This window comes from Lonchura striata, chromosome 3 (genome assembly GCF_050655825.1).
Source record: "Lonchura striata isolate lonStrDom1 chromosome 3, ASM5065582v1, whole genome shotgun sequence".
NCBI lineage: Eukaryota > Metazoa > Chordata > Aves > Passeriformes > Estrildidae > Lonchura > Lonchura striata.
In genome coordinates, this window is record NC_140705.1 from 26844938 (window position 1) to 26868010 (window position 23073).

At 34.0% G+C, this 23073-nt stretch overlaps 1 protein-coding gene across 1 annotated transcript in view; it reads right to left on the bottom strand.

The window, feature by feature from the left end:
• Positions 1-23073, bottom strand: part of LOC110468097 (protein eyes shut homolog) — a 386727-nt gene that overhangs the window by 205326 nt on the left and 158328 nt on the right. The window contains exons 13-16 of the mRNA XM_085574727.1: positions 22821-22934; positions 22258-22371; positions 7835-8032; positions 5379-5500 (exon numbers count right to left, since the gene is read on the bottom strand). Of these exons, the coding sequence (XP_085430853.1) occupies positions 5379-5500; positions 7835-8032; positions 22258-22371; positions 22821-22934 (548 nt within the window). The remainder of the gene's footprint in view (positions 1-5378; positions 5501-7834; positions 8033-22257; positions 22372-22820; positions 22935-23073) is intronic.

Genomic DNA, 23073 nt, shown 5'->3' on the forward strand with positions numbered 1-23073 from the left:
ATGGCAAGTCAAATCTTCAGGGCAGCACAGTGAGTTGCCTTAGCAGCAAAACTTTGCAGAAGTACTGCTGAAGTTGCTAGTTTTTTGGGTGAACTACAGCTGCTGTATAGCTCTTCTCTAGCACGTGTAATTGGCAAATTGAAACTTATTTGTCCCATATTCACAGTTTTACCACATGGGCACTCTCAGTGAGGTCAATGCATAAGTTTAAGTCACATAGAAGTCAACTTGAATTTATGTGACATGGGAACCATTAAGAGCTTGTCATTTGTTATGTACACTAGACACCGTTCATGGTATGTGGTTTGACTTCTAGTTAAATTGAGGTTTCAGACCAACCTCATTGGCAGTGCTTTTTTTGCTTTATTTAAAGCTTAGAGAATTTCTACTCCCACAGAAATCTAGAAAATTCAATGATGTAGACCTATCTAGCCTTTTATTTCATTTCAAATGTCAGATCAGCTGCTCTCATCACCTTGGAAGATGATCCTCCTGAAGCGCTTTGAGTGCTTCTCAATGTTTTAAAACAAGTTACAGGTTTTAGAGAGCATTCTTATTCTTTTCTTTATTTAGCATAAAGTACAAAAAATTCTGTTTTACAAGGAACTTAAGTTCAGTATACCAATTTAGGAAATTGTTTTAGGTTAGTCCAAAGACCTGACTAATTTATTTTTGGTAACTTAAGCTGTTAACAGTTATCTACTATATACTTTAGTCCTTAATGCCAGAGTTCTTTTCAAATCTTTTTCAAAATTTATGCAATGAGCTAACCTACTTTTTCTTGAAATTTAAACTGTCAGGTCTATGTTTTTGTTCTAAAAAAAAAAAATTAGTAATAATTTCTCTCCACCCTTGACATAAGCTTTCCATACAACCCAAATTATAAATTCCTGAAAGACCTGAATTACATGATGCCACTTTGTTATATATGTACCTTTTTTCCCCTCTTGCAAACTTAAAACAGAAATCAAGCAAGAAAATATTTCTTCTTCTAGTTCAAATTAGCATTATTGTCCATTGTTTTATTGGAAAGCTCATTTCCATAACATTAAATGTTATTGAAAGACAAATAATTGTCTTTAAAATCAAAATGATAGAGTGTTAACCACAAGATGGACACGGGACTGCAGTACAAGCATTATCACACAACTATAACTTTACCTACAGTTTATTTTTTTTCCTTTACTATGTGGTAAGTACAGAGAAATAACAGCTTCCAGAAATAAAGCTCTGAAAGAAACATCTATTATAATTTTCTGCATGGATCTCCATATACACTAAAGTGACAGGATTTGCATTATAATTTGACATACAGAACAACACAAGCAAAATCTGAATTCAGAGTGATTGTGAAGATACTATTTTCTCTTCTTTTTTTTTTTTTTTTTAAATGCAAGTACCCCAAAATAATGCTTTATCTAATATAGGCTATATACATGATCTGATCTTATATAAATCATTAAGGACAACATATATTTGTATGTTGTCCCCCAACAGTACTTTGAATTTAATATTTTAACTTTTTAAAGAAGAATTTGCAAATTACTCTGGTGAAACTCTACCATAAGGTAACCATTATTCAAATGCTGGCTGGGCATCAGTGTTCACATGGAAGGTGTGAGCAATTGCATTTGAATCATGTGATTTGTTTTATTCTTTCTTCCTCCCCTTTTATTTGCTTTTTAAATTATCTCAACCCACCAGTTTTCTTCTGTTTGCTCTTTTTCTATTGTCTTCACCATCCTATAGAAAGGACAGAGTGAGTAAGTGGCTGACAGCTGGATCAACCCCTCATGAGTGTCATTTCTTGTGCCTGTTCTTTCTGATGCATTGCTAAGATCACATTGTTATCTAATTTTAAGGCGTTATATTATACCACATTACCAACACCAAAAATGAAGGATACATATTCCAAGTGTCATTCTGACAATGGTAATTCATCCTTACCTTAAAAAAATGCATCAAAGGTATTTGAGCTGCTGAGCTGCAAGAATGAAGCTTTTATTAGCATAAGGGTATCTGATTAATTATTCCTAAGCCACCAGAGTGTCTAATATGACTGACAGTGGCTTGCACTGTCATATGATAACTTGCTGGTATATAACTCCTGGAGAACTGGAATTTTCAGATGCAGTAGAAAATCAAAATCTCTTTATGCTGATGTAGTTGTGCGATTAAACTTTGTATCAGCTATCCTGGTCTCCCACCAGAGAAGGTTTAGACTGGATATTAGGAAAGATATCTTCATTAAAATGGTGTCAAGCATTAGAGCAGGCTTCCTAGGGAAGAGATTTAATCACCATGCCTCTAGGTATTTACTAGGTGTGTACATGTGGCATTCAGGGACATGGCTGAGTGATGAACTTGGCAAGGTTAGGCTTGCAGTTACAGTCCATGATCTTGAAGATCTTTTTCAAAGTAAATTATTCTGTGATTCATCCCACAGTTGTTTAATGCCACGCCCATCTGCAAAGTCTGTGAAATATATGTTACAATTAGAGCATATATTGGAATTCTTTCTCATGTTCAGATCTTTGGTCTTTGACTTGTATGATAAGGCTGTTGTAATATAACTTTGAAAGAAAATGGTATTTGATGCAGAAATTATGAAACTCCTGAGATGGCCATCTGTTTTTAAATCTTTCTTTATTATGCTTCACTTACTTCCTATCCTCCAGTTTTTTACCTTTTAGAGGAGGATGAAGAGAGCCTGTATTGTTAAAAATTCATTTTCTAGGGGATTGTTAATTCATTATCTGCTCTTTTACAGCTGCTGAAGAAGGGATGAGTCTTCTTCCATTTTTATGAATATATATTAATTCATTAATCCTCTTTGTGTTGATCATTGAGGAATCATGATGTATAAACAGATAATATGATTTGGAAAAGTTTTGTTACACTTTGATAATGACATAGTATGTGAAATAATATAGTCACATATAAACTGAATAATGCAATCACTTAGTGAGCAAGTCTTAGGTCCCTTTTTAGATTTGACTTAAAAGGTGATCCACATGGAAGTTATTTCAGAAACGTATATAATAAATGTTAGTTAAAGTAAATATACTCTGGAGAAGAATAGAGAATGAGAATTGAATAGAATGAATTATTATTACTATAGCAAAATAATACCAGAAATTCACAATTTCTTTTCAAAATAACTTTTCTACTTCGCAAAACCCATTTTGGTTGGGGGGTGGGGTGGGGGGGAGGGTTGAGAGTGAAATTTTGTTGCTCTTAAAAATGCCAAATAAAAATGTAATGAAAAAAGAAATATATTAACCAACATCAAAATTAATCCTTTCACATAAATGATTGCTGTAATATTGACAACACAGGCGAAAACTTTTGAAAAAGCCTGAAAAGGATTGAACAGAGTTTAATATGACACTTTGCCATTAAGTTTCTACAGCATTTATTTTCTGTAGATACTAACTGTATACACATTGATGTTTTGAATGTCATGCTTTCTCAGAAACAGTAGTTTGAATGGATATCACTGATTTGCTGTGCTGTGCTCCATTTGAAACAAAATGTATAGGTTTGAGACAAACAAGGTGAGAAATATATAGGAACTACAGAACAAAAATAAATACAAATAAATCAAGGAAAAAAATGGATGAAAGACATGTGAAGAAAAAAATAAAACGGTGCTTGAAATTGCAGTGAGCTACTATCCTTTGTCATGCTAAATTTTGCCCAAATTATTAAATTTTCCTGGATCAATAGTTCAACTCATTTGGTGAAGCATAGCCAAAATTCTCAAGGGGTAAAATAGATTCATTTTATTAAAAATCCATATTTTTCTCCATTTCTGGCACCTTGTTTTTTGGGAAGAATGTTGTTTACACTGCATACAAAACTCCATTTTGTCAGTCTCAATTAAAGGATCAGCTGCAGTTAGGAATAGTACCTGTACTGTCAACATACACAACACACTCTCCTAGAGAATAAGACAGCACATGAATTGGAGGTATAAAATTTTAGTGGTAGAAAAATATGCATTTACAATACCATCCAAAGACAATAACAAAAATGTTACAAACTGTGGTCTCCATATCAAGGACTTGATTTCGTCCAAGGTGTTGACTGGTTCTTGAAACATGTTAAAATAACCCCTCCAAAATATTGTATGATACATAAAGTGTTCTAACTGTGAAAAGAAGAAACAGCTATGGAAATTACTGAATTTGAGAAAATTCTTTTGAAGCTGCTAAGTTTGGTTCAAGTTTAGGAAATAGTGACAATTGCAGGTTACCCTCAGGATTTGTCAGAAAAAAAATGCAGTTGCTTTATGCATGCACTAAGAAAAGCAAGCAAGCAAAAATAAACAAACAGCCACAAAAAAAGCAAAGAAACCAAGCAAGGAAAATCCCCAAACCCCACACCTCTCATACACGTCAGGGTTTCTGAAATTGCAAACACATTCAGCAATAATGCAGCAGTCAGAAGTACCTACAGGGTTGTTCAGATCTCCCAAAGTGAAGATTCAAATGGTGGGCAGCTGAACTGTGGATTATGCTGCCTACATCCTCAGTGATCTTTGGTTGGTGCTTAGATGTTTAGTTCATTCCACAGAGAGTCACTACATTTAAGCTTCATAACATAGTTTGAATTCTAGATTTATCAGTCGTATTCTCACAAATGTACTGGTAGAAACTAGAATAAGAGAGAAAAAGCTTTTCTTTCTTCCACTTTTTTTTTTTTTAAGTGGTAATTTCTCTGACAGCCTGAATGTTTCTTAAGGAAAATATTCTTACTTAGTGTCTCTGTTGAGTACGATGAAAACAAATTGCTTCTTGACAGATTCCTGGAAGGAGTGACAAAGAACATGGGCCACCTCTGGTGTTGAAGTTTATACCATGTGAATCTCTGTCTTCTTTCTTCTCATGGAGGAATCAGGTGATAGAATGATTTTATTTCTAAGACATGTTATTTTTAACACACTTTATATCTCTGAAACTAATATATCTAAAGAATTTTGAAAATAAATGCTGAAGTACTTGAAGTAAATCAGTTTTCTTGTGTAAGATAATTTTTAAGTCCCTTTGAAGAGTGTGCAATTGGTGTAAATGAGTATTCCTGTCACTTAAAATGAAGTCATAAACAAAGTTAGTAGAAAATTTTCTGCATCTTTTGAATTCCCTGTTTAAGCACATAGACCTAGTAATTGCTTTTAAATGATAAAAACATTCCTCTTTCCCACTGCCTATAAAATTACAAATAAACAAAAATACCAGTGTCTGGAAAGTATGATTATAAAGCCCTTGATATGTGGCAGTACGGATCAAGAGGAGGTTTAGAACTCAGAAAAGTATTGTTTTAGATTTTAGAATGATAACAATCATTTTAATTAAAAAAAAAAAATTGCTACTAACCAGGTGTAGATCAACACATGTAGAATTGTGTTCACAAGCGTTGACTATGCAGTCATCAATGTCTTGGTCACATTTCAATCCTGCATATCCTGGGTTGCACAAACAATAGAAGCCATCGACACCTGCAACAGAGATCATACTTTAGTACTAAGAGTCACAAGAACTGAATGTAGTAAATTTACTAAGTTCCAGGTATGAATACCATCTGGAAAAGATTAAGACCAGCTTTACTTAAACAGTGTAGACATGTAAAAAAAATTGGAATAAATTAAATGTGGTCTCAAAACACCTTTTAAATATAAAAGCAGATTAATGTACTGAAATATTTAGATTCAAGAATTATAAATCAATGAGTTAAAAAGAGATGTTATAAGTAATGAGTAATTTTCTATCATAAAATAATCGCAAAATATATAAGAGTCTACCTTTAAAATGATATCAAAATAAGATATGGCAGTTAAACAATGTTTGGTTTGTTTGTTGCTTTTAATGTTGTTATTTTTGTTGTAAGGAATGCCTCATATTATAGCATTATATTGAGAGAAAACATACTTGAGCTGAAATTTTATATGAAGTATTTCTTAACAAGATAAGGATAGATAACCATAAGAATCTTGTCTCTTTCATAATTAGTAATCCAAATGGCAAGAAATCTTTAGAGTACTCCATTCATATATAGAGTTCATGACAGAAGGAATCACACTTCTTGCAGGTCTGCATTTATTTTAACCTCAAAGGCGTCCCTGGGTTCTTCATTATCCCTGAGATTTACCATAAAATCTATTCTACTATCATGTCTGTACACACAGCTGCTACTGTATTCATTAAATGCTTTAAGTCCTTCAGCACAGGAGCATTATTCATATGCTAAAAGCTTCCCAGCTTTCTTAGGATTCCATCTTTCTGCAGCCAGTGCACATAGGGTAGAACTCAAATGTCCTCATGATAAAACTCAAGCCGAAGGCACAACAAGGACAAGCTGTTCTCCCCAAAACTGGCACTTTGTAAGCATGAAGAACTTTTATGTAGCTCATCTGAATTCTGGTTCAAAAATATCTCTAAACCAATGTAGACCACATAGAAATAATCTGTAAATGTAATAGGAAATAGTCTTCACTAGATAGAGGATGAAATCACTCACCTTATTCCCAGATAAGAAAAGATAGACTTTTTAAGATATTTTATTGAAACCAATTTCAATTTTTTTTTTTTTATTTTAACCAGGAGAGTTTTAGACAATGATATATTTAGTAATTTGGGCTCAGTTCTTCAAGATCTCATCTGAAACCAGTAGGCTGATTAGGTCATCTGCAAATTTTTTTAAAAAAAATATGCATTTCATGGAAGTTCTTAAATCATCATTCTTTTTTTAAAAAGGATGTGAGGAAACAGGAGAGAGATGTAGAAGACAAACACAGTTACTCAGTGCTTAAAGTGAGGACACTATGAGGAAAAGCAGAACAGGCTTGGTTGGTATTAGACCTTTAGGGAAGTGCTCATACTGAGAGGGCTATTTAACAATAACTTGTATTGCACAAATGACAGAACCCTTAGTAGTGCTAGAAGGTCTTATGAGGCAATGGCTAAAAGTTACAGCTCAGGAGATTTGGATGGGACTGGAAGAGTGTGAGAATTGCCAGAGTAGTTAATCGGTGGAATACACTCTCCCAAAGAGTTTGTGAAATTTCTGTCCCTCTTTGAAGGCTTTCAAAACTCAGCTAGAAAAATCCCTGACTGACCTGTTCCAGCACTGTTAGTAGTCTAGCTTCGTGCAGGGTTGACTACATGACCTTCAGATGTTTTTCAGCTTTCCAGTCAGCATTTTAAGATCCTCTGAAAAATACTTCTACTTTTTTTTTTTTTTTTTTAACAAGTATAGAAAGCATCAGCTAGATGGTAAGAGCCCTATAAAACTTTCAAATAAGTACCCCATAACTTGGCCTGCAAATCCAGACAGAATATAATAGGGTAATCAAGTTGCTTCTAAAACCTTTCAGTGCATCTTGTAATGAAAGAATAAGTTACGCAGTTACACATAGAAGGTAAACAGGTACACCTTTTTACATTAGTTTGAAATTAAACAGAATTTTCAGACTTATTAGAATTATGACATGTAATGCCTAAGTGCTCCGTGAGCTATTTTTGAGTACCTGAATATTCTCTCATGAAATGCACAATGTAAGATGTTTTTGGTTAATTTAGGTATCAAAGGAGACAGCACAAATCTCATTAAAAATTCTCATTAGCTACAATTCTGACCCCCTGAACACAAAAACCCCAGTTCCAGGAGCTGAGGCATTTCGGCAAAAATAATCCTTCTGGTACAGGCTGTGAAGCTTCAGACAAGCTAAATTTCAGTAAATTATCCACTGTTCTCCCCAGAGCAGCTCAGCAGCTACAGACACTTCAAGAGAAAGACTACCCTACATTAAAGTGAGTAACCAGACTGAACTCACTGTCATAGCAGTATCCATGGAGGCAAGGGTTAGAGCTGCACTCATTGACATTGATCTCACAGCGTGGACCTGCAAAGCCCTTCACACACTGGCAGTGGAATCCAAGGGGAAACATGTCCAAATTCATTTCTTCTATGCACACAGCTCCATTCTCACAGGGATTGCTGGCCTCACAAGGCCTAAACTCACAGTTCAAACCTGAAAAAGAAAACGGCAAAGCTGTCAGTGTTAAACTAATGAATATATCCCTGCAGCTGCTGTCTATTATGAGATTTATTTTCTTTATAACCCTGGTTAAAATCGAATAGGAGGGTCTCAGAGGTACATATATGTATATTACCATGCAGAAACATCTATTTGCTTAATAGCATTAAAAAAAAAAAAGACAATCTATATTTTGTTTATATTACTTTATATGATACAGTAAATAAAATTTTTTAGAATGCATTTAAAAACAAAAATGAATTTTGATTGAAGCTTCCTGCTATTTTGTCTTGATAACCTGTTGTCACAACTACTACTTGACTCATTCCTACATTAAGCCATAATAGTGAAAATGAATTAGATATATGTAACATTGTATAATTGTTCTGCTTACCATCCATGACTGAATACAAATTATTTTACTGAAAATATATACTTATCTAATAATGAGTGAATGCTTCCATTATTTATAAAAATTCCATACAATAGAAAAATCTCACACAGTCCCACTGTATTCTTTCCTTACTAACACTCTTGTATAGAAGATTATGTACATTTATCTGGCCTACACAAAGAACTTTGTGATTGTGGATCTTGGGTGACAGATGCCCTCATCTAAATCTTTAATTTACAATAATTAGATAAAAAGATATTTAAAGGTCCTATAAATTGAGCCTTAATTTGTTAGAACATAATAAAACTGCTTCATGTTTTCCAGTACTGATAATGGAAATGAGGGTGGCAGAGACAACTGAGATCAAATGGGTTTAGGTTTGTAAATCTGCCTGCATTTTCAGTCAGTGCTGCTAGAGGTAAATCTGTTCTTTCAGGCTTATTTTCAGACAGTATTTAATGACTCTCAGGCTGTAACAAACTGTACACAAGCCCCTCTTTAAAGCCTTTCCACAACTACTGAAGCCGTGTCTATGCCATGCTTTCTGGTGGAGCTTCCCAGGGCTTGCTGTGCTCTGAGCCTTCTGCACACTTCACCAGTGCCCTTGCCTCCACTATGGTTGTCCAGCCATTCCTTTCTGCAGCAGTTTCTCCCTTTCCCAAAAACCTCTCTGTTCCTCAGATAGGCTGTAACCTTAATGCAGTGATGGGCAGTGTGACACTACAAGACAAAACACCTGGGTAGCCATGTGGAAGATATAATCCACACAGTTACACTAGAGTGGGTTGGTAGCTGACAGATGCCCATCCTCAACAGGCAGGAGAAAATAATAAGAGAAAACCTTGAGGGCCATGACAAAAATAGGGGCATCATTTACAAATTACTCTCATTGACAAAATAGAAAAAACTCGAGGAAAACTGATTGAATTAACTGCCAATTAAAAATAACACAGGATTGTAAAAAAAAAATACAACGATAAAAGCACCTTTCTCCGTCCCTCTTGTCTTCAACCTCACTCCTTCAATTCCGACTCTACCTTCGCCTTATCTATGAATAGCATAGGGGATGGGGAATGAGAGCTGTGGTTAGTCCATGACAGCTCTTTGACCCTGACACTTCTGTCCTGTGTCAGTGCAGACTCCTCACACAGGCCACAGCTCCTACCAGGAGCCTTCATAATAATGAAACAAACACTGTTCCAAAATGTCAGCAAGGACTCTAGGTGAGCTGACTGTAGGTGTTTACTGTAAGATGGTCATTTAAGGGCTGAATTCTAAACACTTTTAATGAACAACTGCAACAGGTAGGAACAGAACTGAGCTTAAAAAAAATCTAACAGCCCTTTGACCCAGTAATGGTGCTGACAAAAGAGGAGAAAACAAGTTGTTCCATCTTTATGTTTATGGTCTCTCTGATGCAGGATGATCCTGCTAAAGACCCCCAGCACTCTCAGATCTAGAATTCATGAAATTGCACAGCAAAAGAAGCCATATGGCTCATTGAGATTTTGCCCTGAAGTTTCCATATTTATATCACAGCAGCTTGACATGAGTGAAAACCCTGCTGATTCCTAAAGTGGAATAACACAAATAAGCTTAACACATGGCTCACAATCCTAAATGGAACTGTCAGATGATCTAGTAATGCAATACTTAATTTTCGTTACCTGGGGAGGCAGCTTTACCTTTGCATCTACCTTCTGTGAACTTCCTTTTCTCTTTATGCTCATTCAGGAGCCCATTTATCTGTTTTTGAGCCACACCTGCTTGAGTTCCTGCACATTGGAAAGAACTGTGCTTTGAGGAAAAGGTCTTTTAAGATAAATCAGTGGGCTCAAGACAAATCCTTTTTCCCTTCAGTGCAATCAGTGCAATCTCTAATAGGAGCTTGCCAAACAGATTTCTGAGCTAATGAAAACCAGCTCACTGGAGTTTGGAATCATTGCTCTGCTACTGGAATTTTGCATTTCTCTTATGAACTCTATCATTTCACTGCCATTATTGCCAGAGTTCTTTCCTGCCTCTACATCCCAAACTACTTCTTGCTTATTCACAAATCTAGAATACAGTTAAATATCTCCCCTAGTTTTCTCACCCTGCTCTTGCTTAAAAAAAAATTATCAATATGATCAATATTTGTGTCTTTCTATGTTGTCTTTTCAACAGAAGTCAGTCCCAAGGAGAACTAATGTTCCTAAGTCTTTTTTCTACTTTCCTAGAGATGACTTCATAAACTTTTCTTGATCAAACTATCTCTAGAAGACATCCACCACATTATTTCTTTAAATGGTTTCCATTGCCATTCCACTCTTCCTGATCTACTTGAGTTAGGTAACAATGAAGTTTTGCCTGTGACATTAATCAGATGTAAACCCCCAGGATGCTTATCTTCCTATCAGCAGTGCTGGGAAAACTCTATCTGGGCCCCCACAGTTTTGCCCCTGCTGCTGGAGTCCCCCAGTCACCTTTGATATACTCTGGGTATCTGCTGGCATTGTTTTTGGTGCTGTCATGGACAAGCAGTAAAAGAAAACAAGCTAGCTCTGGTAATCAGCCAAACTCTGGCAATCTCTTCCCCACACTGAGATCTCTGACATGCAAATAAACCTCGTCAGAGATGAGGTCTGGTCACTTGGTACCACTCTCCCTCATAGAAGTGTCTTATCTGCCAGCCTTTGCTTTGTTTTAGTGGTAGTGATGAGGATGTCTGTGTCACTCAAACAGCTTACTTGGTCTTCCATATAAAACCTCTCATCCAAGTAACCAGAAGGAATATTCCAGCCTTCACATCTGTAGAGTCTCTCTCTCCATGCCTGAGTGTATCCTCTACCTATCCTGATCTTCTCCTCCCATCCTGCTGCTGTGGATATCAGGCTTTCTCCCTTCAGGGAGCCTAAGAAAAACTTATTCACCTTTCATTTTGTAATCACTGCTTCTGTGTAGCCTATTATTCACTAGGTCCTTCCCGTGGCAGCATGGAAACTAAACCAGGATGCATGGAGAGGAGCTCACACTCCTCCTACTTCCCATGGTGTTCTGTAAATAGGAGCATGAATCAAGATAGCTCTCCAGAAGGGTATGAACTACAGTGAAATTTGTGTAGATTTGAAATTACACAAATTTCAAAAATTATTTCCTCACAAAAAAATAGATTTTTCCCCTTTTAAGGATTAGGGAAAACAAATTACTTTTTTACTTTTAACTATAATAAAGGGAAAAAAATAAATTAACCTGACATTTATAAAGAATGGTAAATGAAAATATGGCCATAAAGAAGTTTACCAAATGAGGCTAAAGCCACACAGAATATTAGTTGCTATTAATACTATAATCTTTTTAGTGCCTTGTTTCAAAAAAATTCCACTACTCTTTAATTAGATAGTCAATATCCTTTTTCTCCCACCCAGCTTTCATGCATATCATTGCATAAAAAATTTTTGTCTACTACTGTCAGAAATGGCAAAGGTTTTATTCCTATTCTAACTGCAAGACTGGTAAAACAAAAAGATAATAAAATAGTAATACTCTGCCAATTTCATTCAGTTTTTCCCCTGAACCAATTAATTTTTAACTATCAGTGTTGAGAGTAATAAGTAAAAAGACTATTCCCTTACTCAGAGAATCACAACTGTTTATATTATCTTAATACATATTTGTTAAGTAATTAATTATTAATGCTAATCAATTCAAGAAGCAAGAAAACAAGAAAATAAAATTGGATGAGTTAATGTAGAATTTTTTTTTGAAAAATGCATATTCACACAAAAATTAAGAGTGGATAGAAGTAGGTTGGATAGGAGTAGACAGTGGTGATTGCACACTTGAAAAACAAGTTCACTTTCTGCTCCTGCTCTCATACCAGCATTTTTTTAACAAAGTTATAAAAAGGATGTATGATTAAGGATAAATCAAACAGCAAACAGATTAAAAGTTAAGTTTTAAAAATAAAAATAGCTTAATCATAAAGTAGTTTTTATGTTTCATTATTTTCTCTATCTTCTAAATATTTCTTAAAGAATTTCTGTACAAATATTATTGTACAAACATTTTACTGTAGCTGATTAATTTCAATATATCTATTTTGTGCTAAACATGAAACTTCTCACTTGAACTGAAAAGTTTCTGAAACAGCAGGTCTGTGATTGTTGAGAGAAAGAAATGCTGTGCCAGGAAAACTATTTATAAACTGTTTTCTCTCCCTCACATATCAGAATTTTCAAATTCAGAGTAAAGGGGTAATGTAAAGTAAACAATTAAATGACAAAAAAGAGAATGGCCAAGAGATGAAATGCGAGAATCCATCACAGAAGTTCATTAATTAATTAATAAGTTCAGGTCATCTTCACAACTGTGTTTATTTCCTTTAGACAGATTTAACCTTTTTGCTTGTTTAATTCTTGGCTTCATTTTATTGGTTACAATAATAGAGTGTCTTAATGGTCAACTAAAGGACTCTCTATTAGAATAAACCTGAATAAACTTCAAAAGAATATGCACCTATAATGAAATTAAACAGTCAGCTGAACGACAATTTCCTTTAGAGTTGTACAATATATTGCAGTAAGTATTATACGTCATTATCTACATTTAAGTATATACTGATAGAATATAGTATGCTTCTGTATTAGCATACTATATATCAAACAATTAATAGTTTCTTTGGAAAATATTATCTTTTTTTTTTGTTTAGGAGTGAGAAGCATATTGCATATTTAAAAGTTTAATTCTGCTGATATTAATGAGTTTCTTTTCTATTGTAGTTGCTTATAATACTTCTAGGGTACAATTTCTATATACCATAAATGAACACTGAAATTAGATTTTAGTTTGCTGAAATAGACAGTCCTTTTTAAGGCTATTGCTAAAAGTCAAAAGCCTAATTTATAAAAATGACATAGAAAATAAACTGCCTGATATAAATTTCTATTTATTTATGTGAAACTATTGATATTTGTTTGTTTTATTTGCTCAGCATAAATGTGTACATGAAATGTTTTGATGTGTAGCACTGAAGTCTCCTATAATCAGAAGTGACATGCCTTCAGTATTGTTATTCTTTAGGAAAATAATCTAATAAATAAAACATTTGCTACTAACATTTTATGGAATGAAATCTGACAACAGTTTTCAAATTCAGCATTTTGTTATAAAAGTATGGCCTGTAAAATGCATCTCATTTCAGACTGATGGTACAATTATGACAATATAGTGAAAATAAAATATCTACCAGAAAAACAAGTGTGTCATTTGAATGGCAATTTCCTAAATTATAACAAAAAGTCTGGAAATGGTGTTAAATACAGATTCATGAGGACAAGAAACTTTCAAGAATTAGCAAGCAGGTACCAGCACCAGCACCGTGATGTTGTGATCATAACATCACTTAAATGGTATTGTTTCAGTCTTTTTTAATTTACCTTTTAACAACAGAGATGAAAGAAACTTCTGACATTAAAATGAATAACTATTTTTTTTACAAATTAGACAAACTGAATTTTTTACAATAAAAATAAAAATAAAAATATATGTAGTTATGGGAGATGACCCAGTGTTTAAAGGCACTATCAAGTTTTATAAAGACATGCCTGCCCACCCCCGCCAATCCCTGCCTCCAATCTATGTAAAACTTACTGGTTTTCTTAAGATTATCCTTTTGAAATGAGTTGTTACAATTTTAATTCAAAAGCTATGTGATCACTTCAGAGAAATATGTGGTTTTGTTTTCATCACCTTTACACAGCTCAGTAGGTCTTGCTCCCAAAGGCTTTCATAGACTTACCATAAAATCCCAGGAACACTAATGAGCAAGAAGTTAGATACCTAAAATCTGAGTTCCTTGTAAATATTAAATGCTTTGATGCTAAAGATAAAATTGTCTCTACTAAAAGTTCAAAACTTTGAGAAGCTTAGATGTACCTCTAACCTTGCCATTATTTTAAAAACTGACTGCTTATCTTGATCTGCTATGAGACATAAGAAAAGAAAATATTTCCACAACTGAGATGATTAAAGACTAGTAAAAGTAAACAAAAAAACCCAGAAATACCCTGGAAATGGGAAGGAAGTAGAAAAAATTGAAGCATGCATTTTTTTTTTTAATATTACTTGAAATTAAGCTGAGTATTATAATATTTTAAAAACTTAACACACGTCTTCTTATACTTCAAGTTTATAACAAATCCAGTCCTTTCTCTGGAATCCCAATTCTATTTTCCATTAAAGGAATTGCTTTGACTTTCTGTATATAAACAGTGGAAAGACATTTTCTCTGAAATACATGCTAATTGAAAACCATATACTTTTTTTTTAATGGAAGAATATTTGAAAAAAGAATACTTAGCACTTTTCAAGTAAAAATACATTTCTTTAATTATATATGATAATGCAGAGCATGCAACAGTGCTAATATAGAGTATAAGAAAGACCCACATCACAAATTTTAGAATGAAGATCACACAGAGATGCATATATTATTGTCCCATACCTGTATAAATTTCTGTAAAAACAGAAGAAAGCAGAAGTTGGATATATTATTTAGGTGCAGGGGTTTTTTTTCAAAATATACAAGTTTATAATGAATAAACAATTAAGATATATCTGTATCCACATTTGTAAATTTCACATTTCACATAAAAACATGCCTCACTTTTTCTCAGAAACCAAAATAAGAATTCCACTATGAAAAACAATTAATAAAAATTTTTTTCAGACTGAAATATATGGGAATGCTTTTCTTTCATTCTTTATTTTATCTACAACAGCATTCAACTGAAATTAATATTAGGTGTGGAAAAGTTACAGAAAACTTGTATCAAACTTATGTTTTCATTATGGCTTAGGACTTGTGGATGTCAATAATGAATTGCAATAATGGTTGTCTTTAGTTGTGGTGGTCAAACTCTTCTTTGTTCCAAGATCACACTTTCATTTTCTTACAATTTGAGTCAGTAGACAAATATTATTTATAGAATTTGAAACCAAGATTATAATTTTATTACTTTTAGTTTATATATTGGCAGACGACCCTCTGCCATAAATAGGCTGACTATGTAGAAAAATAAAGCTAAAAACATTTGCATCAGTAGTCAAAAAAACCCTTCTGAAATTCGGCAAACTTTTCTTTGAGCAGCAGCAATTTCTTCACAATTTGCAGGACAGCCCTGGAGAAGGCAACCATGTTTTAAGTCATTAAAAATGGTGGTTTGCACATACTTTCTGGAAAAATAAGGGCCAGATTTCAATTTGCAATTAATAGAACTTCTATCATCTCCATAACTTAAATCTGTTTCCTGAATAGAGGGTCTTGAACACCATTCTCACAGAATGGTAAGAATGAAATTCTCTGATGAAATTCAAACCCCTTATCAGCTGTAGGTGACTGGATTTACACATGAAGTATTCCCAGATTACTCATGGCTGTAAAGGCTTAGAGAATTTTTCTTGTGGATCAAGATATGTCCCAAGGTGCAAACTAAAAGCAGAGTAGAAGCTGTAGCACTTACCTCACTGAATCTGTATGCACAGAGTTAAGCAAACACGGCTTTTGGAGATGCTTTTGTGTTCTCAGCAGTGTTCTGAAAGGCCATAGCTCTCCTACAGACCTTGGAATATCTGACAGACCTTTGTGGCTATCAAACATACCCAAAAGCACCTAAATAGATACTAGAAATGCCTAGTAAAAAGGCTTTCACTCTGAATTGTTTCATTTTGGAGACAGAAGCAGATGAGAGTATTCATTTAGATGGCAGCTTTTAGGAACAATACAAAACGGAATAGACATATCAGAAAAAAAATCCAAAGTCCTGCAGTGACTTCATGAATGAGCAAACAGCAAGTCCCAGCTCACACTGATTTCCATTTAGGCATTACGTATCCTTTATTGTTCAATGGCAATGCATATTTTCTTGGTAATAAAACCCAAATAAGGCCACTCTGCTTCTCTTCCCTCAAAGAGCTCCTATGTGATGCAGACTGCCCTTCATACATCTATGCATCAGTTTCATTTTTTCCCCTTAATAAAATTTTATTTGGCTGTTCAGTGTCAAGAGAGTGGCAAAACAAGATAAAACCTGATGGTGAACAGAGTATAGTGGTTTATGGTGTAACACACAGTTATGCTAGAAAGAGCCAGAGGTCTTGCAAACCTGCCTGTTTGCATGGGGCTTGGCACAGGAAAGACTGAGGTTTGGCCTATGAGCACTGGAAAAGTAATTGCTCCATTATCTCTACTCCAGCTTTTTGCCTTTATGAGCACTTACATTTCTTACTTATTATCTGTTTTGTAATTAGCTGTTCCCATAATAGAATGTCCTGTGATGAAATCTCCATTATTACTTTTGTTTTTTGATAGACTTAAGCTTTTTTTTTCTGCTGAGTTGCCTTTCTTACTAGTTTACTTTCTTTTGCAACATGTTTGATGGTCAATTACCATTTTTGCTTTGATCTTAATTGGAACACATTTGGAGACGTGTCATTAAGGCTGCAAGAAATAAGTAGACATTTCCTCAGAACTGAATTTCAATTTTCCTCTACAATTGTGTGTATTTGATTTAAAAGGTCATACCTATTAACAACATCTAGACAAAATACATACATTGCATTTTTTGGAATGAGTCATGTAAATAATTTGGATCAAACTATAAAAATCTTTGCTCCATTTATAAAAAACAAGTTACTAAACACCAGTTGGTTTTTCTCCTTTTTTTAAGGAAAAAGTCATGTCAACTCTCATAGGACAATCACATATCCTAATAGTCTCTAATTTAAACTAGAATTTTAATGCTTTCTTCATTCCTAAGCTTTCTTTGGCAAGAGCAGATTACTGGCCCAGTCCATGTGTCACAGAAGTGTTGTTAGTTAGTTTCAAATTTGCAAGATCTTTTCTTAGTTATCAATAATACCAAAGAAGAAAAAAGCAGCCTTTTAAGTCTTACTTTATCTTCTGTAAAAATGAGCTGGTCTAGAAACTGTAGTGAGATCATTCACCTTTTGCATGTTAAGAATGCTGAAAAGCAGCTTGCCTGATACAAGGCCAAACTCGCTCTGCTACATTCTTAGCAAGGACTGCTGTTTAATAGTTGTGAGTAACTTCATTGATGTGGCTTAAAAAATGGTGGCATTTCAAAGCTCTGAAAAGTAAAGTTTCATAAATTACTATGAACTTGACAGTTAAAAGAATATTTGAATATACCTCAGTGTTCTCACAAAACACTAAAACCTCCAATAAAAACAGCATAGATTTAAATATAGATAAAGCTATAACCTTTACGAATTGCAGTGGTTTTGAACATGTTTGAATTATTAATGGGACAACTCAGTAATTTCTGACAGAGCCATGGAACTTTTATTCTACCTTCCATGAAGTTGTTAGGACCCCTAAATGAGATACAGCCACATCGTGTTTCTCACTCCTGCTCTCTGACCAAGGACTTAACATAAATTCTGTAATAACTGTGACTCTGTTATAGAAAGGCTTCGCTTTTAGAATCAATATAATAATAGAAAAGTTAATATAATAACTTCCATTCTAGGACATTCTAATAGAATAAAACTCTTAATAATATTAAGAATACTAAAATATTTTATTTGTCTAGCATCCAAATCAATTTGTTCTTCCTTCTCCCAATTGTTCCAATTGCTTTTCAACAGAGAATGCAACAGCTTCTCTCTCCTCTGTTTCTGAAGAACTTCAGAATGTCCTCTGATACAAAATGTTCAATATACACGACTATCACTGTTGTACCTCAGTTACAATACAAAACAGGTGGAAGTGGAGACATTTCTAAAATGCATATTTTCATGTACATATATATTAAAACCAAGCAGAAGCAACTGTACCAGACATATTATGGTTAAGTCCTATCTGTAAAGAGCATCACACTGCAGTATATGTAAGTGGCAGCATGGCCACTTTTAAGCCTTTCAGCTTTAAAGCATGAGGTGTGATAATGACTTGTACTATACAGATTAGTGGCAGAACACTGCTGAAAGCCAACAGAAACAGAGAACTGGACTTTTATGAGTGGATTGCCATGTTTGATTAATTAGAACATGTTCACAAACATGTACAGTTCTTATGGCATAAATAACTATTAGAAGTGCCAAAAGCATATTATACAGACCTAGATGCTATATTTTTTTCTCTGTTTAACATTAGTCACAGCACAGGCTCAGAGGGTCTCAGTAACTTCTAGGATTTTTGTGGGTTTACAGAGGAATGTCTTTCTCTAACCAGATTAATAACATAACATGATATAGATTTTCTTCTGTTAATCAAATCTTGAGCTTGTCCAAATCAAGGTCAAAATAATTATGATATAAAAATACAGGGAATTTGAAGTTCATTATTTTGTACCATATTGGGACTACAGTAAAACTCAATAAATTTGGAAAACAGAAAATAAATTTTCAACTCCATAAGGACAAGGAACTTGGCTGAAATAGGATGAAAATACTTCAGCTATCATATTCAGTAATTCAAACCATATTAGATGTTGACCAGGATGTTATTTCATATCTGAAATTCTTATAGGTTCATTCAGTTTTCTCTTGGATTACCCATAGGTGGACTGCTAACCCTCAAGCTGTTAGTCTGAACATTTGGGAAGTCAAAGGTAGTAATTTCAGTGGCAAAAATTCCAATGAAATACCTGAATTTATAAAAAGATCATCATCTATACTACATAGGAGGAAATCTACTCTTAGGGGAATTTTGCCTCTCTACTGGTAGAGAGGAATGCATTAGTTTTGTTAGGGTTACACCAGAAGCATCAGAAGATATAATTCTCCAGTGCTCTTTACCCACATTATGAAAATTGGATTTTCTAAGAAAGAGTTGGTGCCCACAGGAGAAGTAAATTTTCATTCACACATCAGACTTGTAGAGTTAAGTTTGGACTAGAAACATTTGAAGAAAAATCTAGATATATATCACTGTCCAAGCATCATTTTTCTTAAAAGTCTTTGATGTCTTCCATTATTCTATGCAAGCCAATGTAATGACTTATAATATTTTTTATGAGTAGATATATATGCACTTTAAAAAAATCAAGCAAAAAAACCCACGGCTCTTTCCAAGAAAAATACAAAAAACTATGAGTACACAGTAATACCTTAATTAAATATCTGATGACTTTTCATATTTATATACAACTATTATAAAAGTTTTTAAAATATAAACCTACTAATTCAGGATATTATAAAATTTGCCGCACATAAAAATGAATAGCATCTATCCTACTCTCAGAAGTCTTGAAATGTGAAGAAAGGAAAATTTTGCTTTTCCTTTATAAAAATTATGAGCAAATGAAGGGGAAGGAAAAAGTAAAAAATCAAAAATTTCTGGTTATAATCTTCCTTAGTCTCCTTGTCAAAATAAACAAATTAAAATAGTCAAGGAAATAAAATCAAAAGCAAGATAAATGTATGTAAGCCAGTTTCTATATATAGAATCAATTTCTACCTTAATCTGACAAGCTATCTTTTGTATGAATGCACCTGAATGTCCAAATCATGCTTTGAATTCCTTATTTACACATTCTATATGGTAGATATCTGCTGTAAATCTCTTGATCAACTGGTATATGTTCTTGATATATGTTCCTAATAATAGTGCATGCCCTTCAAGTCAGATCTGTGATGGAACAATCCAATCATTGCAGTATACTATGGAAATACATCTTCAGATTGCTTTCCAGGTAAATGACAGCATTCATAATACAGCACTTATTGTTTGCCACTGAGAATATCAGAAGCAAGAAAATCCATGGAAATATCAAAACTAAAACAGGTGTTCCTGTATAATTTTTGCCATTAACATTGTGCACGTACTTGCTTAAATAACTAATTCTGTAATCTGTAATTAGTGCACACAAAGCTGTTCATTAAAATGACCTGAATGTATCTACACAATTAGAAAACATAGTTTAGCTAACCATTATGTTGGCTTACTGTGAATTTGTTGAAGGCTACATTTACACCAGTTTAGCACTAAAAAAACAGATGGTGTGAGACAGAGGTAGTTTTCATATGAAACTAAATCTACTTTTATTTATACCCATATAAATCTAGACAAAATCAGTATAAGAATTTGATATTGGAAGGTGTTGAATAAAGTCGTAAAGAAGTAAACAGCCTCAGACCTCCTGTACCGAAAATATTATCATACAATGGAATCATAGAATCCATTTGGGTTGGACCTAAATGACCTTCAAGGTCATTGAGTCCAACCTCTGAGCAATCACCACCTTGTCAATTAAACCATAGCACCAAGTGCCACATCCAGTCTTGTCCTGAACACCTCCTGGGATAGAAATGCTGGTACTTCCCTGAACAGCCCATCCAATGCTTAATCACCCTTTCAGTGAAGAAATTCTTCTGGTATTAAACACATTCAAGATAATCTGTTCCATAACCTTCCCAGGTATTGAGGCCAGGCTGACAAGCCTGTAGCTCCCTGAACCTTCCTTCCAACCTATCCTGAGAATGGGTATCACACTGATCAACCTCCAATCATCTGAGACCTTCCTAGTTAGCCAGAACTGATGACAAATGATGAAGAGTGTCTTGGTGAGCTTTTCTGGCAGTTTCTCAATACCCTCAAGTGGATCTCATCTTGACTCATAGACTTGTGAGTGTCTCAGTGGCACAGCAGGTCATTAACTATTCCCTCCTATAATGTTCTCAGAGGATCTCAGTTATATTTTATGAGTCTTGCCAGCAGGGCTTACCTTTTCCATTGAACATATGAGACACTGCTAGTCTCTTGAAGGATGACTACAAAAGGGTTGACTTTCTGAATTTTTAATTACTTACTTGAATATCTAAATCTACTAGAAATCTGGTTCCTTTTGTAAGACATACTCAAGAGACTAGTATTTCTAACCATATACTGAAAATTATTTTACATCTTCCTGCACAAGGCAATTCTGACACTGCAGTAGTCATTTACTTGTTATTCTACTGGATTTTATTCAGTAGAACATAAATTAAAACTAACAAAAATGACAAACTAAATTTTGACCATTAATTAAAATAATAAGAACAAACATGAGTGTTTGTTCATGAGCTCATGAATAATGAATTTTATTCAACCATCTTCCCTAAAGGGGAAAAGTCCTGCTGTCTCAACATTCCAGGAAAATTGCCTTTTAATGATTGTTCTGGAATCCTAAGTAAGTGTCATTATATTGAAGTGCTGGAGGAAAAATGCGTTTATATTTAATTTACAAATCAATAGGTGCTTTTAATTGAGACTATCACTTGAACTATATTTGCTCAAGAACATCACACAATTTGTTTATTTAAATTATTTTAGCAGAAAGTGTTTAAAATTTAACCCCAAAATTTATATGAAAAATGTCACAATACCCTTTGCAATTTAAACGTATTTCTTTTAAAAGCATCAAGAGAAATAATCACACAGTTTCTGGATTCCAAGATAGCTATAAATTGTTTTCTAAAAATGATAAAATAATGTAGAGAATGCTAATAGAATTAGAGCGAAAACTGTGTAGAAAAATCAATCAACCTTTGTGATGGCAGCTAAAGGGTATATACCTCCTATTACCTATGTAAGCAATTTTATTCTGTTAACAAACTGATTTTGAAATGTCAATTTTGTTTAATAAAGAAACACCTAAACAATGTTCCTTTCATCTTCGTTGCAGCTGAAGGCATATGTATGGCTGTTTATTTTGAAAGATTTGTTTGGGGAAGTCAAGGACTATTAATGCTGTAGGGAGACTGAAATGCATTTAGACAAGTGACAGAAATGCCTTCTAAAGTTAATTATGTTTGCTTTACCCTCTCCCGTGGTGTTCATTACCTTTAAACGGAGCCACACATTGGCAGAAATAATTACCAGGTTGGTCAATGCAGGTGGCTCCATTCTTGCAGGGAATTGAAGCACACTCATCTATATCTGTTTCACATCTTGCACCTTGGAAAAAATGAAAGTTTTGAACACTTACTAAAAAATCAAGTGCCAGTTTCTAATTAATTTGGACAACAAAAATCTCAAGTAACTTGTGAAGATAAGCTAACATACATCAGCCAAACAAAGAGCCACACTACTAATCTCAGCATCCATTTTTTTCTTATAACCACAAATACATACCAACTCATTTCTGACTTGCTAAATGATAACTAGTCTCCCTTATGTGTACAAGTTTTGAAGGCCTTTTTAAATGCAGAACAATTTATCTTGTGCTATGTAGTTTACAGATGCAGTCAGTGTTCCAGTTTGTTGGAATGCAAATTAAACATTAGACTAGGTCAGGTAAAGAGAAGTGACAATAAAACACAAGCAAATTAGTCAGTAATGTATTAATGGATGCTTTGTGGACTACCGGGCTGTGAAAAACAAGGTTTGCTACAAAAACTACTCACCAGTAAAACCAGGCAGACAGACACATTTATAGCCACCAATAAGGTCTGCACATGATGCATTATGAAGACATGGAGATGACTGACATTCATTTATATTTGCTTCACAAGTTGTACCTATGAATATAGAATCAAGGAAAGGGGAAAGAAGTTATTCCATGGCACCTTTAGGTAAAGACTGACATTTATTTTAAGTGAATACAACTCATATATCAGGATCTATTTGACACCCTTTTTATATTCAGATCAGGGTGTT